Genomic DNA, 18,901 nt, shown 5'->3' with positions numbered 1-18,901 from the left:
GTGTTACAGCTCATAAAGGTAGTGTGGACCCAAAGAGTGAGCAGCAGCAAGATTTATTGTGAAGAGCAAAAGAACAAAGCTTCCACAGCATGGAAGGGGACTAAAATAGGTTGCCGCTGCTGGCTGGGGTGGCCAATCGTTTTAAAGTGGCTTTGTAAACCACACTGATAGCAAGCCCTACGGGGTGATTGGCCTGCTCCATTTTCTGTCCTCTCTGAACCACCCAGGTTTGTTTGTCTGAGGGCCATGACTAAGGCTGCGGTCTTTCTCTGATCTCACTTTCCCTTTTGGGCCTGCTCTTCTTGGTCCCTATTATAGAACACCGAGGTTGCCAGGTTTAATAATGCCTCCAGATTTTGTTCAGGGCCCAGAGCTTGCTTTTGGAGCTTTCTCCTGATATCTGTGGCTGATTGGGTAATAAACTTATCTTTAGAATCAATTGACCCTCAAGTGACTCGGGTGGCAGGGGAGTGTATTTTCTTCAGGCTTCCTGTGGCCACTTGAGGAAGGCAGAAGGATTTTCTTCCTTTCCCTGAGTTATGGTGGACATCATTGAATAATTCATGGGCTTTTTCCTACTTCTCCTTAGTCCTTCTAGAACACAGGTCAGCAGATGTTTACGACTCCAGTCCCCATGATCTGAGTTGAGGTCCCAGTGGGGATCCATACTGCTGATGGTTTGCTGGTTGGTAGGGAATTTGTCCCTTTCCTCAGCTGTCATTCCATCATTTACTTGACTAAGGTACCAGGTATCTCCAAAGTCTCAGGCTGCAGCTAAAGCTGTATTCTTTTCATTAAAGGCCAGGGTTTGATCTAACAATAGCATGACTTCTCTCCAAGTGAGATTGGAGGTTTGCCCTAGACCCTGTAGGACATCTATGTACCTAACAGGATCATCTGAAAACTTCACCGGGTCTGCGTTGATCTGCTTTAAATCAGAGAGGGAGAAAGGGACATGTACCCAGGTTGGGCCAAATTCTCCTCCCGCTACAGCTTGAAGGGGACATAACGGATAGCTCGAGCGTTTTTGTGGTCCTTTGAGGATTTCTTTGTTTCCTTCTGGGTGGGGAGATTAGAGGAGGCTTATCATTAATAGGAAGGGGAGCTATAGGGAGGCTAGGATATGGGGGTAAACTGAGAGGTCCTCCTGTGGAATGTAAATTGCAAGTTTTCATAGTTGTGGATTCTCCTTCAATGAAAAGAAAGCTTGGACATAAGGTATTTCACTCCATTTGCCTTCCCTCTTACAGAAAAGGTCAAGCAGCAGGATAGTATTGTAATTTATACTTCCCTCAGGTGGCCATTTTTCCCCATCAGAGAGAGAATATTGGGGCCCATCCATAGTGCAGAAAAAAATGAGCTGCCTCTTTTTCAGGGTTTGTGGGTCAAAATGGTCCAAATGGATTAGGATGCATTTCAAAGGTGAGCCTGTTGATGCCTGAGTGTTTCCCATCTGAAAGACAAAACTGCCCATGGTTTTGGTTTGTTTGTTTGTTTCTCCCCCTGCCCAAGAACCTGCAACAGTCCCTGGACCCTGCTAATTGGAATAGTTGCGCTCACTGATGCAGCAGCAGAAACACCTCTTAACCAAGAAGCCTCAGTGGTTCCTCGACTCTGCTGATCAGAATAGTTGTGCTCACCAACGCAGCAGCAGAAACACTAGTTTTCCCCTAGACCACAAGGAGGATGGTAGAATGTCGGATTTAGTGGCCCTTACCGATGCATTCTTGAAAACCTGCACCGTTGCCTGTCCTCCTAGACCACAAGGAGGACCGAGAAAAATCAGATTTAGTGGTCCTTACCAATGCATTCTCGAAAACCCGTTAGAGTCCTAAGCATTCTCCTGTTAGTATTGTGACTTTACCCCTGTCCTTTAAAGATGTTATGCCCCAAAAATGAAGTGGAGGGCCATACCCTGAGTGAGGGGAGGGATCTCCAGAGTTGGAAGAGTGATGCCTTTTGTCCTCACTTATATGAATAGAAAGGATACAGTTTCTGAGGATCCCCATATCCTAGCTTCAGGAATAGCTTTTGTTAGGCCTGCTAGTCTGAGGAGGGATCCTAAAATTCCAGATAGTCCCCACTACGATGGGGCTTTGGGCAAAAATTATGTCTTTCTAACTTGTGAGCCCTGGTGCCTAAAGAAGGTAACAGAGTCCTGGAGTTTATACTAGAAATCATTCTTCTAGGAGAAACTAGAAAAACACCAGAGACAGGGAGTGGTATTTAGAAGTGGGACTAGCCTCAAAGAAGAGATGCAAGAGGAAGTTTGTCATAGGCATTAGGATGCAGGAGGCAAGGGTCAGGACAGATAGGATAGATGGGCGAGTGTCACTTGGGCAAGATGACTTTGAGAGTTGCACTCATGGCCGCAGGGTCAACCAACTTTTTGGCGGGACCCCGGAGCTGAATGGCTTTCTTCTCTGTTGACCCTCGGCTCAGCCCAGAAGTACAGGAGAAGCAGAAGCTGGTTCCAGGCAAAACCAACCCTCCCAACTCTGAAGAGTCGGGGGTTGTTAGAGAGCACTTTCCCAGAAAGCCTGACACCCGTGTCTTTAGTCTGGCAGCCACACTAGTCACTTTTAACTGGCCGACAAGTGCCCGGTATTTAGCCCCCGAATTCTCAGGAAAAATAGGACAGAATAGCAAGCGAAACGGGTCTCATGGTACTCACTGCTTGGTGATAGTCCCTTCATGGTTGCCAAAATGTGTCCGGAATTGGTTCCTTCTGGTGGGTTCTTGGTCTCACTGACTTCAAGAATGAAGCCTCAGATCCTTGCAGCGAGTGTTACAGTTCTTAAAAATGGTGTGTCCAGAGTTTGTTCCTTCAGATGTTCACATGTGTCCAGAGTTTCTTCCTTCTGGTGGATTCATGGTCTCGCTTGACTTCAGGAATGAAGCCGCAGACCTTCACAGTGAGTGTTACAGCTCTTAAAGCTGGCACATCCAGAGTTGTTTGTTCCTCCCAGTGGGTTCGTGGTCTCCCTGACTTCAGGAGTGAAGCTGCATGTTCGCAGTGAGTGTTACAGTCCATAAAGGTAGTCCAGACCCAAAGAGTGAGCAGAAGCAAGATTTATTGTGAAGAGCAAAAGAATAAAGCTTCCACAGTGTGGAAGGGGACCCGAGCGGGTTGCTGCTGCTGGCTCAGATGGCCAGCTTTTATTCCCTTATTTGGCCCTGCCCACATCCTGCTGATTGATCCATTTTACAGAGCGCTAATTGGTCCATTTTATAGAGTGCTGATTGGTCCATTTTACAGAGTGCTGATTGGTGTGTTTACAATCCTTTAGCTAGACACAGAGTGCTAATTGGTGCATTTTTACAGAGTGCTGATTGATGCATTACAATCCTTTAGCTAGACATAGAGCGCTGATTTGTGCATTTTTACAGAGTGCTGATTGATGCATTGCAATCCTTTAGCTAGACACAGAGCACTGATTGGTGCATTTAAAATTCTTTAGCTAGACAGAAAAGTCCTCCAATTCCCCACCCAACCCAGAAGCCTAGCCAGCTTCACCTCTCTATGGGGGAAACATTTCCTGAGAGTTTCAAGTTTTCCATCTCCATTTCATGAACCTAAGTTTGTTAAAAACAAAAGTTAGTCACTATGGTTAAGGTGGTATTTAAGATAAAAGTTGAGATTCTACTCGATATAAAATAGTTATTTGATGTGCAGATACATAGAAGATAAAAATGATATATTTTTTCTGTTTCATAATAAAATTATTTCAATTGATTGAGATAAAATATAATACGTATATTATTGACATTATGATGAAACTAAATTAAAATTATGTTTCTATAATTATGCATTTGCATATGTCTCACAAGATACATTTAGAAATATATTTAGTTAAAAAAACAAGAAAAACCTGCATACATTTAGATTAATTGTATACAAAATGAGACAAATGAAATGTTTCTTTCTATAAAATGACTTAGTTATTCTGTGCTCCAGAGAACTGCATTTTATCATCAAACTATTGCTAATTTTTACACTAAACCTTTTAAAGTAATTTTAGTAAAACATGCCTTCATTTTTAAAATTGGAGTTCCTAAAAATTATTTATTGTTGTAGATTTTGAAAATATTACCTATAGATTGTTTTGCTTTTGTTCCTAAGAATGTAGCTCCTTATGTTGTCCCCTCTGATAACTATTTCTAGGTATGCCTTTTTTCCCAGTAAAAGTCTCACATTTAGAGCACTAAAACTGGTAAAATGTATTTTATATGTAAATTCATTATGAGGTTGCGAGAATGGCCAGCTGGTAACAGAAACTTTTGTTATTCATTTCATATTAAGAAAGCTAATAGAAATACATATACTTGCTTGACATTTTCAAATCTTAGTTAACTCAACACTATTTTCAGCCTTTTTTTTTCCTTTCAACAAATTTAATAGTAGAAAACACTGATTTGACTTCTGGGCTAATCTAGATTGAATGTGTCCACATCAGCTCATCTCTCCCACTCATTACGTCTAAAGGTCTGGAAAGAGCAAAAACAACTCTCTGAGGACTCTTTAAAACTAAAGAATATCAGGTAGATTGAGAGAGAAATCAAAATTGAAGAATCTACATAAAAGTAAATTTACATTATTTTCTTTCCTTTATTTACTGGTTTCATGTATAAAGAATATCAGGTAGATAGAGAAATCAAAATTGAAGAATCTACATAAAAGTAAATTTACATTTTTTTATTTCCTTATTTATTTACTGGTTTCACTTATGAATTGGCCAAATTGTGAAAATGGCCAGTGACTGTGGACAGCAAAAAAAGTCAGAGGGGAAACCACACTTTCTAGCCAAAGAAATAGGAAAAAGGGCCTATGTGTAGAGGAGAGTGTGGGAGAGAACTCTTTTTCCTCTCTTTCTCCCTAACCAATGCAAGGACCAGACCCAGGGGCAAAATCTCACAGCTGCAGTATCGTTTAAGACTCAGAGAGAGCCTATCTTTCTGGGCAAAGGGGCTGAAAAGAAGGACCCTGTGATCCAAAGAGTTGGGGGTAGGTGGAGATTCCTGTTGTTATTATTATTTTTCTCCTCTCTTTTCTCCGACTACCTTACCACAGCTCTCTCCTGGTTGCATATAACTGCACAACAGGGGGAGAGGGCTTGAGTGGATACAATTCTGACAGAACTCCAGCTTCCTGCTTTGTGGACCAAGCAGAGGGCCTATCAGACTGGAGAGTGTGAAGGAATATCTGCAGTAGAGAGATAAACACAAGGAAAACAATGTCAATAGCATCATAATCCAACTGCTAAAACAAATAACTAATAACTCAGAATTTTATGAATAGTGATCATATTTATGAGGAATAAAGGTTAAATAAATAAATACTTTGCAGTTTAAGGAAAACTATGAAAGTTTGGGACCAGCAGATTTACTCTATAAGAAATGCAATAGGAAGGTTTTCAGGTTGAAGACAAATTATATAAGATGGAAACCTGGAATTTCTGAATAAAGGGAGAGCAATCAAATTGATAAATAGCTGGATAAATGGAGGATACTACATTAGGAAGCAAACATTATATCATTTTCTTAAAACTGTAATGCATGCAGATATAGTATATGGGACAGCAATATACAGTAGAGTAAAAGGATTTATATGATTTTGAAAACTCTAAGTTTTAGTTGAACTGGTAAAATATATTACCTCTAAATAGTCTGAGAAAAAATAGATTTTGAGGTTGTAATCTCTAAGCAAAAATTATAATAAAAAATACAGCAGTAGCTCATGCCTGTAATCCCAAATGGGAGGCTGAGGCAGGCAGATCACTTGAGGACAGGAGTTTGAGACCAGCCTTGGTAGCACAGTGAAACCTTATCTCCACAGAAAATACAAAAATTAGCCAGTCTCAAAACATGGTCTCAAAATAAATAAATATATTAAAATTAAAAAATAAAATTTAATTGTTTTTTTTTAAAAATACTGAAACCAATCCAAATGTAGTAAGTTAAAATTTTAAAAATACTGTGAATTGCCAAAACATATCAATCACAAAACACAAGTTACCAAATGGAATAAAAATATAATACCCAATTATATGTTGCCTACAGGAAACTAAATTTAATTATGAAAGTATCTTAGATTAAAAGTAAAAGCTGGCAAAAGATGTACCATGCAAACATTATCAAAAGATGTACCATGCAAATACATGCAAAGCTGACAAAAGATGTACCATGCAAATACTATACAGAGATGTTCCATGCAAATACTATCAAAGATATACCATGCAAACACTATTCCAGAAAGCTGGAATGAATATATCATCATACAAAATAGACTTCAGAAGCAGGAAAACCACCAGGTATAAAGCATGACATTGCACAAATCTGAGCACATTATATTTTAAAAAGGTACAACAGCAAAGATAGTATTTTCAATTAGATATCCATACATGAAATATATATCTAAATTTATACCTCAGTCTTGTACAGATATTGGATCATAACACTAAATGTAATAAATGAAAATATGGAAGTTTTAGAAGAAAACTTAGGAAAATGTACTTCAGGACATAGATTTATTATTTGTTTTTGAGACAGGTTCTCCCTTGATCACCTAGGCTGGAGTACAGTGGAACCATCGTAGTTCACTGCAGCCTCAAACTCTGGGTGCAAGCAATTGTTTTGCTTCAGCCTCCCTAGTAGCTGAGACTACAGGTTCATACCACTAGGCCCAGTTGACTCTTTTGTAGAGACAGGTTCTCTCTATGTTGACCATGCTGGCCTCAAACTCCTCCCTAAAGCAATCCTCCCACCTTAGCCTTCCAAAGTGTTGGAACTACAGATATGAGCCACTGTGCCCAGCCAGGGCTTGGATTTAGCAAAGAATTTTATATGTGTCACCAAAATCATCTTATATAAAAGAAAAAAAGATAAACTACACTTCATCAACATTTAAAGTTCTTGCTCTGAAAAGTATAATGCTAAGAGAATGAAGCGACAAGGTAAAAAATGAAAAAAAAAAAGATTTTAAATATCCTACTGACAAAGGATTTATATCTAGACTATAAGAAGGAAACTTAAAATGCAATAGTAAGTAAACAACTAGACATATACAAATGGGGAAAATATTAGACACTACTCCAAAGGAGACATAGTGATAACAAATATATCCATTAAAATATTCTTCACATCATTAGTTATTCAGAAAAAACAAAGTAACACCACAATGCAATATCACTACACAGCTATTAGAAAGGAGAAGAAAAACAGGTAATGCCAATTACTGATGAGGATACAGGGTAACAGGGAATCTTATACATTGTTAGTGAAAATGGGAAATGGTACAGCAAATCTAGAACACAGTTTAGAAGTTTCTTATAAACATGCATTACTATATTACCATGTATGCCCACAGTTACACTTCTAGGTTTTTACCCAAGTGAAATAAAAGCCTATGATTACACACACACACACACATACACACACACACACACTCAAGTATTGAGTGTTCAGTTACTTCATTCAAAATTACCAAACACTGTAAACAATTGAAAAGTACATCAATTGGTAAATAGATGTTAACACTAGTATACCAATTAAATTCTCCTTAGCAATAAACAGGCATAAACTATTGATAAACACAATAATGTCAATGAGTTCAGATAAATTTTGCTGAATACCAGAAGAACTAAAGGCTGCATAAGCTATGATTTCAATTATATGACATACTGGAAGACATAAAAGTATAATGATTGGTAAAAGATCAGTGGCTACTGACAGCAAAAGGGTGGAAGAGGCTTGAACTCAAAAGGCAGTAGCAAAAGGGTGTCATTGTTGTGATTATTGAACTGTTTTCTATCTTGATAGTGATAGTTGTTACATTTGCCAATACCTATAGAACTATACACTGAGCACTTTTTTGTATGTAATTTTAAAAATTTAAATAATTATATATACTTATGTTTGTGTATGCTATATATGTATAAATGCATATATAATCTATATCTCTAGATTTCATATATATGTACATATCCCTAGGAAACTACTATAGAAATAATTCAAAAAGACATAGCCAAATAAACCAATATTAAAATTGAAGTGGAACATTTAAAATATTTACATAATCCCCCCAAAAAAGCAGAAGAGAGGAAACAGAAAATCAAAAACAAAAAGACAAACACGAAACCCAAACAAAATAGTATACATAAGTCCAACCGCACCAATAAATATATTAATAAAAATAACCTAAAAACACAAGTTAAAAGACTGAGATTTTTGAGTTGGATTAAGAAAATATGGCCCAACAATGTGTTGTGAATAAGAAAAATATTTTAAGAGTGAAATTTCTATTGCAAAAATAATATATCATGCATATATAATCCAAAGAAAGCTAGAGTGGCTCTATCAATGTCAACAATGCAGTCATTAAACAAGGAAATTGCGATGAATAACAAGAACATCTAAAAATAATTAGAAGGGTTAATTTACTAAGAAGACATAACAATTTTAAATATATATGCACCTAACAACAGAGTCTCAATGTATATGTAATAAAACCTGATAAAACTTTGAAAGGAGAAATGGACCTATTTATAAGATAATCTTCTCTTAGTAACCAATAGAAGGAGTAGGCAGAAAATCATCAAAGATTAAAAGACCAGAACAACTCCATCAACTAGTTAGTCTAATTGATACCTATAAATGAACACTTCTCACAGTAAGAGCAGTTTACTTTTTTTCTGTACATTGGATATTATAATAGAGTACCCCATAAAGAAGTTAAGAAGAATAGGCCCGAGACACCTCTGATGCAGACTAACTTGGAGGACCAATGGTTTTAAATCCATTAGACAGGAGAACAAATTGTGCCGAGATGCATGTCTCATCAAACTCTGAAAGGAAGTCACTTGGTTTAGTCCAAATTCTGAGGACAATCCTTAGAGCTTTTCCTAGCCTCTGTTCATAAACGCAGACTTATGACTAACTGTGGTCCTATACTCACACTGACTAGTTTAATAAAGTGGTTAGGTTAACTTCTTGAAAGGAAAATATAGTTGAAAGTAGTAAGATGGAAAAAATTGGGAAAAATGTCAATAACCCAAGATGTGCATAAGTGAAAAATGGCATTGAGTTCCTTTTTAGAAGCCCTTCTCTTAGTGGCAGAAACAGCAACCATTTAAAATTTTCAACAAAAATTTGAGACTCTAAGAATATATTTTAGGAATATTTTAAACAATTTTATGGCTATAGCCAGTAGCAAAAACAAAGAGCTCCTTGTTTTTGTTGTTTTGTTTTGTTTCAATTGAACTCATATCTGAAACAGAGAACCTAGAAAAAAATAAATTACAATAGGATTGTAACAATTTAGAAATAGTGTGCATATGTTTGGGCATTATTAAAAAGTCTTAGAGTAGCTTAGAAAAGAGCTTAGAACAAAGTACAAAATCAAAATATTCTGTTTCTTAAAGAATCTTGGGCTTGAGGCTTTGGAAAACAGTAGATAATAAAAGCAGAGTCCACTGCAAGAACTTATATTGGCTAAGGATAAGAAAGACAGATGTGCAAAATAATATTTATTTTCAGGAAATCATTGGACCAGAAAATAGTGTATTGTTTATAAATACATTTTGAAAATGAAAGGGCTTTTTTGGTGACATACATGCTACTACCACTATCATGGAAAATGATACGGTTTTGCAATACAAAAACCTCAAGTACTGGACATGTCTAAACGTTCTAAGTCCATTCTGTGTTTCAAATGTTCCAATCTTTGTGGCCCTTATTAGGGAAATCTTTTTTCTTCTGTGGGGCCCACCTATGCAATGTAATGGGCAGGAAACTGTAATACAAAACTAATTGCTAGATAAAATCTAATGCCAAATGAACATTTTGTGTTTAAAAACTCTCATTACCATCAACTGGGTAGTTCCAGTCCCATCCATGACTTTGATTCCAAACCTGACTTTTTTTTTTTTTTTTAGAATTCTTCGGATCCGTATTGAAGTGATTCAGCTAGAAATTGATAATCTTCATTTTAACACTGCTCTGAGCTAATGGCTGCTCTTGAAAAGGTTTGTACATTATTTGTGAAAAAAACTTTACTTCTGCCATTCTTTGCCATGTCAGATCCTTTTCCTTGATGTAATGTCCAATACTCCTTCCACATGTAATTTGTTATGACACTTGCAGACACTCGTTCTTCCAGAATGGAAGTCCAACATTAAGACTGTATTACTATGACTGAAATCCTGATTCTGACTTCTATTTCCTTTATAACATTAGACAATTATCCCATTGTTATATTCAACTTATTGACTTTTGATTGTTCATGCTATAAGTTGTATATATTGTTTTATTATATTGTTTCAAGTTGGGTTCTGTCCTCTACTTTCTGACTAGATTTCTTTTATATTACTCAGTTTGGCCCAGATTTATTCAAATTCCCAAATCCAAGTTTTATATTTCTCCAATTTTCCTTACTGCATTATAGTAGCCCCTTACGTGATATATAAATCAGAAAAGAATGTCTATAAGTGTTCAAAAGTTTAAAAAGCTAATATTACATAGGCTGCTTTAATTTTAGAAATACATCAGCCCAATAAAGTGTATTCACAAAGCGTAAGCATGTTTGGAATTTCGAATAATGATACCTAAAATTGCAAAGGCATAATAAAATTTTGACATATATTTCAAGGAGGAGTGTTTTTTTTTCTTTAGTGGAACTAACTTATGGAAATCTTATGTGTTAAATAAATAACTTCCTCATGGTTTCCTGCTTATTCTGATGCTATTATTGTTGTATATCTTGAATGGCTGTCACATAACATAAAGCTGTCTGTGACATGTTTCAATTTTAAGCAACTGGAATTCTGATTATAAAGATGCTTCAGAATATGCTTCAATGGTTATTAAGATGAATAATACATTATTTCTTTATTATTCATTGAAAACTTTGGTTAGAATCATAGATATTCAGACTTACTGACCAAACATTTAACAAAGGGAAAGAACAAATGTCAATATTTTTGGTATATTTTTTCCTCATGTTAAAGGCAGCAAGTCTGTAAATGGCTCATTATATTTAGATATGCTTTTTAATAAGCAAAAAAATGTATTTTTAATGTTAACTCAATAAATTTTTCTCTTATGCTAAAATTTCTTGACATAAGTATTATTATATGTCTTTCATGACTTTCAAAGAAAAATTTAGATGAAATGCACTTCTAATATGTGAACTATATTAAAAGAGAATTTATATACTTGCATTTTTGAATGGAAAGTTACAAATTTGAAATTCAGACTAACTGGGAATGGATTTTATATATCTATTATTCTGTTTTACCATAACGATTTGCTAAACTTTTGCAAGTTTTGATTTGAAAGTCTGTAAAGTTTGATTGCTAATAGTATACTAATAGTATAATTCATCATATAGTTATTTTGAGGATTATATCAGCTTAAAAATGCATGGTACAATACGTGTGTGTGTGTGTGTATTTTATATATAAATATTACCTTCAGTATCTGTATGTCACACTCACTACAATCACAGATACTGAAGATGATATTTAAGATGTATTTGTTTCCAAATAAAAACAACTCAAAAAGTCTTTCATAATAAAGGAATTGCTATCTTGTATGATAGTATACTAAAATCTAATAATTCTTTGCTACTTTGCCAAAAAATACCGAATCTGCCTTGAAATAGCCTATTACTTTTCAATTCCAAGGTTATATCTAGGTCACTACAGTTCCACAAAGAGAAAGTACATCTGAAGCTATACAGCCCCTGGAAAGGACACTGCCCAGTGAACTAATCATATATGACCATGGGGGACTTTAGATAAAGAAATCCTTTCAGTGAACAGAGTCTGGGTTCATGGAGATCAAAAGACAATCTTGAGCAACAGATTTAACCCTGAAGCAGAGGATGGAGTGACCTTCCTGAGAATCACATTGAGTGGGGCAGGAGACCTGAAAGAAAGCGAGGTCCCACTAGCAAGAAAGGAAAGGAAAACAAAAATGTTTGTTGGACAGGTGATTACCAGTGTTTTCTATATTAAATAAAACAGTATTTTACACATATTATTTTGCTTGGTAATAATTAATTTTTAATTTGTCTTGCAGAAATATAACTTGATTCTAAGTTCTTACATCTATAAAAATTTTACTATATGCTGTCATAGTGTTCTGATTTATCCCTAATGTGCTTTTCATTGCAGCCATATTATAAGCACAATTCTATGCTGTTCTGCAATTGCACAGAATTAGTACTCCAAGGTAGTAGATAAAAAATATTTCAGAGGGAAAAAAATGAAGGGTGTTATGTCTTTTAAGCTTTATAATACAAGATAAATCTTTTCTATTACACGTGGGTTGTGAAAATTGATGGTTATTCTTTATTCAAAGCCCTGATATTAACAAATCCCCAAAAGATGGAATGAATAGAAACAGAACAAATGAAAAAGTATAGATTGTTTGGCAAGTAGTCATTTGCATATATTCTTAGACAAAATTGATTTAAAGAATCTCCACGGATTAATGGATAAAGAACTTTTAATGAAATACAATATTCAATTTGGAAACACATTAACTTATAAATGATAAATTATAATAAATAAATGTTAATATTAATTTTCCTATATAGAAAAGAGTTCAATTCTCCCAAAGAATCACTGAAGGAGAATTGATAAGAAATATGTGTGAAATTCTCAAATATGTTGCTTGACATGGTTTACAGCTTTACATAAAACTTTCCCAAATGAGTTTAGAAATAGCATTATTATTTATGAATATGAACTGATATATGGTCTAAATTAAGAGGAAACTAAAAGTTATGATACATATAATACTACCATGGTATAAACACTAGTGGGAATCAAATTCCATTTAAGAAATGTTTTATTGTAAAAAATAAGAGAAAATCTTTTTATACTCACCCCCTACACACATTTGTTTCTATTGTTTGCAGAGTATTACAAAAGGAATTTCCAAAATTATGTCATTTTACTCATAAATACTTCAGTGTAGTGCCCTATTTTATAAGACTTGCTTCATATAATCTCACTGCCATTATCATACTTGATAATATTATTTATTACTTACAAATATATACGAGTTCATTGAGATACACATTTTTTTCATTTTCTTTAATATGACTTTTAAAATTTGGTTTATTTTAATCAGGACCATTGTCTGTTTGTGTTTGGATATTAGGTAATTTATTTTTGTTTACTCTATGGTCATCTTACTTCCTCAGTTCTACATCACAGTATTTATGCCATTGATTTGTTAAGAAAGTTAGTCATGGGTCTATAGAATGTCTTATATTTTGAGTGTGTTTAATTAATTTTTTTTGATGTACTACAAGTGCTTCCTCTATGCCGCATGTTTTCTATAGCTTGGAAATGAATAGAATTTAATTGGATTTGGGTTTAATTTAATTTAAGCAAAATTCTCTTAGATTGTGCTGCGTATTTGTTAGTGCATCATATTAGGGGCTATATAATATCTGCTCTTGTTACCTATAGTAATAATGAAATTGATGAGTGGATTCAAGATTTTTTCAGGTTAAACCATTCAATATTAAATTTTCCTCAAAACTTAACTTTTGGTTTGAGCTTCTATTTAATATTGTTGCCTACACTATTTTTATATCAGTTTATAAAATCAAAATTTTAAAAATCTATCAGTTATTCTTCATTTACTAGCTGGATTAGTTTCTAAATGAATTATCTCTCCCCAACCTCTCAGCTATTCTAATATACAGTTTATAAAATAATGGCCAAATGAATGCTCAATTTTTTGTGTATATGTTGCCACTAACCAAATTTTATTATTTTGAGGTAGTAATTTCTATTGATTTTCAAATATTTTTAATATATGTAAATATATATGGTATATCCTGCATGTAGAAAATATTTGACCTATTTTATTCCATTACTTTTTATTATGTCTCTATTTTTTTTGTTTTTGCCAAAGTGCTGGGTTAGTACTACCCATAAAAAAATGACTAGTGGTAGAGAAAGTGGGCTCATTTTTTTTCCCTACTTGTGGAGGAATACCTCCAGAAGATAGTATATAAGAAAAAACATAAATTCCTATTTTATTAACTTTATTTTAAAACATAAATGAAAGTTAAATTATGTTAAATAATACCTGGCACCTGTGGAGATAAACAGTTGATATTCCTCAATAGATTTATTGGTGTGATGAATTACATACTAGATTTTCTAATAGCAAGTAACCCTTGTTTTCCTTGAATAAGCCACACTTGATAAAGGTATATTTTTTAAATAATGTATTTTATACTCTCGGTCTGTTTGTAAAAATATTTTACTATGACTTACAAGAAAACTGAACTTGTATCCCTTACTTTATTTATAAAATTAAAAAAGAAAAATAAAAACAAATATTTTAATATGTCTAGTAATCTTAACTGTATTAATTTCAAAATCAGTTTCATGTTTAATTAGAATAATTTTAACAATTTTCTACCCATACTTCTTTAACTCCTTAAAACACTTCTAGTGACTTAAAAAGGCAGTTTTTTTTTTTTCAGGCTACTTCACTGTAACATATTTGCCATAGCCAGTGGCATCTAAAATTTACTGATCTTCAGCATTACCTGGGAGGTTTTGTTTGTTTTGCTTTGTTTTCGGTTTGTTTTCTTTCACTACAGATGTTAGAAACCAACTTCAGACCCACTAAATCAAAAATCTCTTATTGTGGGACTTAAGAGAAACCTATCCAGGTATTTAACATATGCTTTTTGCTTTTCAGCATACAGTTAAGTATGCAAAAGACAAAATTAAAGAGAACAACAACAACAAAACCCTAGAAAATGTTGTTCTACTCTACAGAGTGAATAATTTGAACAGAAAGAAACTCTCCTAGGCTACATTAAAACATAAAAGAGCATATAACTTTGTCAGGCCGTGTGTGTTTGAATACAGATGTGGGTGTTAAACATAAGATTAGTTTTTATGCGGTCCTCCTCTGCTCAACAATGTACATTTTGTCATAATATTCCTTTCCTATAATAATATAGTGAAAGTGAAAAGAATTAGTTATATTCAATTAAAATATCTCCATTTAAATAGTGTTCACATTTTTAAGAAGAAAAGTAAAATGTTGAGTCATTGAATGATATAGTATTCATGATGAAATATAATTTCACAGTTTAAAAATACTATGGCTCTATGTTTTATTTTATTGAAATTGCTCCACCAAACTTTTCTGGGATAACATATTTCTTTAAATAAAAGTACATCTTCTTGAGACACGTCTTTATTTTACATGCCAAAAGAAATTACTTTAAAGCTAAAAATCAGGCTACATATGATACAATACTAACATTATTTCTGGTTTTAAAATTATATTTAAAGTATATTTTCAATTCATGCTTTGTAGATATAATTTATATATGTTAGCTATATGTGTGTTAATCTAAGCCTGTTATTTTTCAATTAAAAATAAAAATACTGTATAAACAATGTTATTTTTAAAATGAATGATTTTTTTAAATAAAATGATTTTTTTCAGGAATCTGATATTTAGAACATAAGCCATTTCTTATACTCAATTCCATTTATCTTTCCATCCTATAATTCCATTGCATTTTGAAGCATCAATAGATCTGTTTCAGGAATGGGGTAAGGACCCGTTATTCAATAAATGGTACTGGAATAACCAGCTAGCCAAAGGCAGAAGAATGAAACTAGACCCTTGCCTTTCACTGTATGCAAAAATTAACTCCAAATGGATTAAAGATTTAAATGTAAGATCTCAACTATAGAAATCCTAGAAGAAAACCTAGGAAACATCCTTCTTGACATCAGCCTTAGCAAATAATTTTTGGCTAAGTTCTCAAAGCAATTGCAACAAAAACAAAAATTAGCAAGTGGGACCCAATTAAACTAAAGAACTTCTGTACAGTGAAATAAACCATCCATAGAGTTGACAACCTACAGAATATGATAAAATATTCGGAAACTATGCATCCGACAAAGGTCTAATGTCCAGAACATATCAGGAACATAAATCACCAAGCAAAAAACAACCATATTTAAAAAGGACAGAGGACATGAACAGACACTTCTAAAAAGAAGACATACACAAGGCCAACAAACATATGAACAAATGCTCATCATAGTAAAAAACAAATCAAAACCACAGTGAGATAGCAGCTCACATCAGTCAGAATGGCTATTATTAAAAAGGCAAAAAACAACAGATACTGGCAAGGCTGCAGAGAAAAGGGAATTATTATGCATTGTTGATGGGAATGTAAATTAGTTCAACCACTGTGGAAAGCAGTTTGGAAATTTCCCAAATTACTTAAAACAGAGCTACCATTTGACCCAGAAATCTCATTAACTGGATATATACACAAAGGAAAATAGATCAGTCAACCAAAAAGACACATGTACTTGTATGTTCATCAAAAAGCTATTCAGAATAGCAAAGACACATAATCAACCTAGGTGTCTATCAATGGTGGACTGAATAAAGAAAAAGTTCACCATGGAATACTATGGAGCCATTAAAAAGAATAAAATTATGTCCTTTGAAGCAACATAGTTGGACTAGAGGCCATAATCTTAAGATAATTAATGCAAGAACAGAAAACCAAATACTGCATGTTTTCACTTATAAGTGGGAGCTAAACATTAAACACACATAGACATAAACACAAGAACAACAAACACTGTGGACTACTAGAGGGGGAAGGGAGGGAGGAAGACATGGGTTGAAAAACTACCTGTTGGGCACTATGCTGACTACCTGAGTGCAATATACCCATGAAACAAACCTGCACATGCACCCCCTGTGTCTAAAATAAAAGATGAAGTTTAAAAAAATAACATGAAACCTCAGAAGTAATGATAAACAAGAACAGAAACAAAATTCCATCTTTTATGTTTTGTGTTTTGCTTTGCTATTATGAATAAGTAATAGATGTTTATATATATATTAAGTTAAATTCATCTAAATTTAAGCTTATTTATATTTAAATTAAATTCAGCTAAATTCATCTGTATTTTATTTCATTTTATTCAAATTTATCTAAAATTAAAATTGTTTTATTGATAATTGCTCTACAAAACATTTTTGAAATAAAACATTTCTTTAAATACAAGTACAGCATTTTAAAACACATCTTTATTTTATATGCCAAAAGAAATTTACTTTAAATTTAAAGCTAAAATGTAGGCTATGCATGATACAATACTAAAATGCCACTAACTTTGAACTTCATTACTTCACACATTTAAAGGTTGAGAAATTTTTATCTCAGAATTTATAAAATATTACATATAACCATGGGTAAGTCACTTATATGACTAAAGGTATAGTCTGAATAACATTGTATCAGATACAAGTATTTGATTGAATGCAAAACATGATCATACATTTGAATGTCCATTAAATACAAAAATTTGGGTGGATGACACTGAAATCATCATCTCAGAATGTCTCTTATTGACTTTCATAATACAATAACAAAATATATAGATGTTGAACTTTTAAGGTTTTCTCACACTTATGTGTCTATCTCTATGTTGAAATTTAGATACTCATTCTATTAAAAAAAAAAAAAACTCATTCTCTACCCAGAAAGTTTATATTATGCTATTTTATCTAAACCTAAGTAGGGTAACCAAGAAGATACCAGTTCACTTAATTTCAGTTATTGGTGATATAATCAATTCATCTTTGTGTTTTCAGAATTAGTATTGCCTTTTTAATATATTAATATATATACGTGCATAGGATTATAACCAGATTTTTAAACACTTAAAATAGATATTACTTGATTAATTATAGTCTATATAAGAAATAACATATTAAAGGTAATGACTTTTAAATGTACAGTGTTAACCACAGTCACCCTACTGTGCAATAGAACACCAGAACTTGTTCCTCCCATGTAAATATAATTTTATACCTCTTGATAAATCTCTCCCGGTTCCCCTCTCCTTCCTACCCTCCCCAGGCTATGGTAACCACTGTTCTACTCTCTACTGCTTTCAGATCAGCTTCTTTAGACTCTATATATGTAAATGAGATCACACATTTGTCTTTCTGTACCTTGCGTATGTCACTTAACATAATGTCTTCCAGGTACATCTGTGTTGCTGCAAATTACAGGATTTCATTCTTTATCATGTACCTCGAAGAAAAGATTTTGGATGTTCTCACCACAAATAAATAATAAATGTATGAGGTGACTGAATAAATACTCTGATTTGATCGTTACACCATATGTATATGTATTGAAACATCTCAGTGAACCCTATAAATATGTAATTATTACTTGCGAATTAAAAACAAAATTTTAAAAAGTTTACTAGTTTTAAACACTAAGCCCTTCATGTTGTTACTTATCATAGTTTGCAAACATAATGGCTACCAAAGACATATCAAAGTTCCTTATCTTTGCTATCTTCTTGTAACATTTATTAATGCATTTTACAAGACTATTGCAGATATGTTAGAAAGTTGCTCTATTTTCTGTAATTATCATCTCTAGGCTTGTGTTACATTATCTGCAATACTTTTTGGGTTACATTTTTCTTCTTCTCTATGTCTTTCTTATGCATTCTTACTCCTTTACACATAATTTATTTGATACTTCCTCTTCTTTACAAGAACACAGTGCATTCTCCATGCACTGCTTGTTTGCATTCTACTCTGCTTAATGTTTTTCTATCATAACTCTCTTGTTATGTTGATTTCTGCATTTCCTTTGCATTTCAAGTTAAATGTTGCTTATTGACGGTCAGTAAGTGTTCCCAATAGATAAAGAGATTTAAAAGGGACATTTCTCAGATTGTGTGCTGCTGGAGATATGATACCTCTGTGAAATAAGATTTTCCTTTTTATGCAGTGTTTTTTTTTTTCTTCAGTTAAGTCTGCCACCCCCCTACCCCCAGCCTATAAACAG

The 18,901-nt window shown here is 33.5% G+C and overlaps 1 protein-coding gene across 2 annotated transcripts in view; it reads left to right on the top strand.

Moving 5' to 3' along the window:
* LOC129526297 (uncharacterized) overlaps positions 1 to 12,036 on the top strand; it is a 62,149-nt gene extending 50,113 nt beyond the window's left edge. The window contains exons 2-3 of one of the 2 annotated variants that reach the window (XM_055360019.2): positions 9,933 to 10,022; positions 11,682 to 12,036. In XM_055360019.2, the coding sequence (XP_055215994.2) occupies positions 9,933 to 10,005 (73 nt within the window). In that variant the 3' untranslated portion in view covers positions 10,006 to 10,022; positions 11,682 to 12,036. Of the gene's footprint in view, positions 1 to 9,932 lie in introns of both variants that reach the window. The other variant, XM_063697664.1, reaches the window with a different exon arrangement.
* The last annotated feature ends 6,865 nt before the right edge of the window (positions 12,037 to 18,901 follow it).

The sequence above is a fragment of the Gorilla gorilla genome, chromosome 14 (assembly GCF_029281585.2).
Source record: "Gorilla gorilla gorilla isolate KB3781 chromosome 14, NHGRI_mGorGor1-v2.1_pri, whole genome shotgun sequence".
NCBI lineage: Eukaryota > Metazoa > Chordata > Mammalia > Primates > Hominidae > Gorilla > Gorilla gorilla.
Note: the sequence above shows the minus strand (reverse complement) of the source record. Positions and strands in the feature narration are given on the sequence as shown.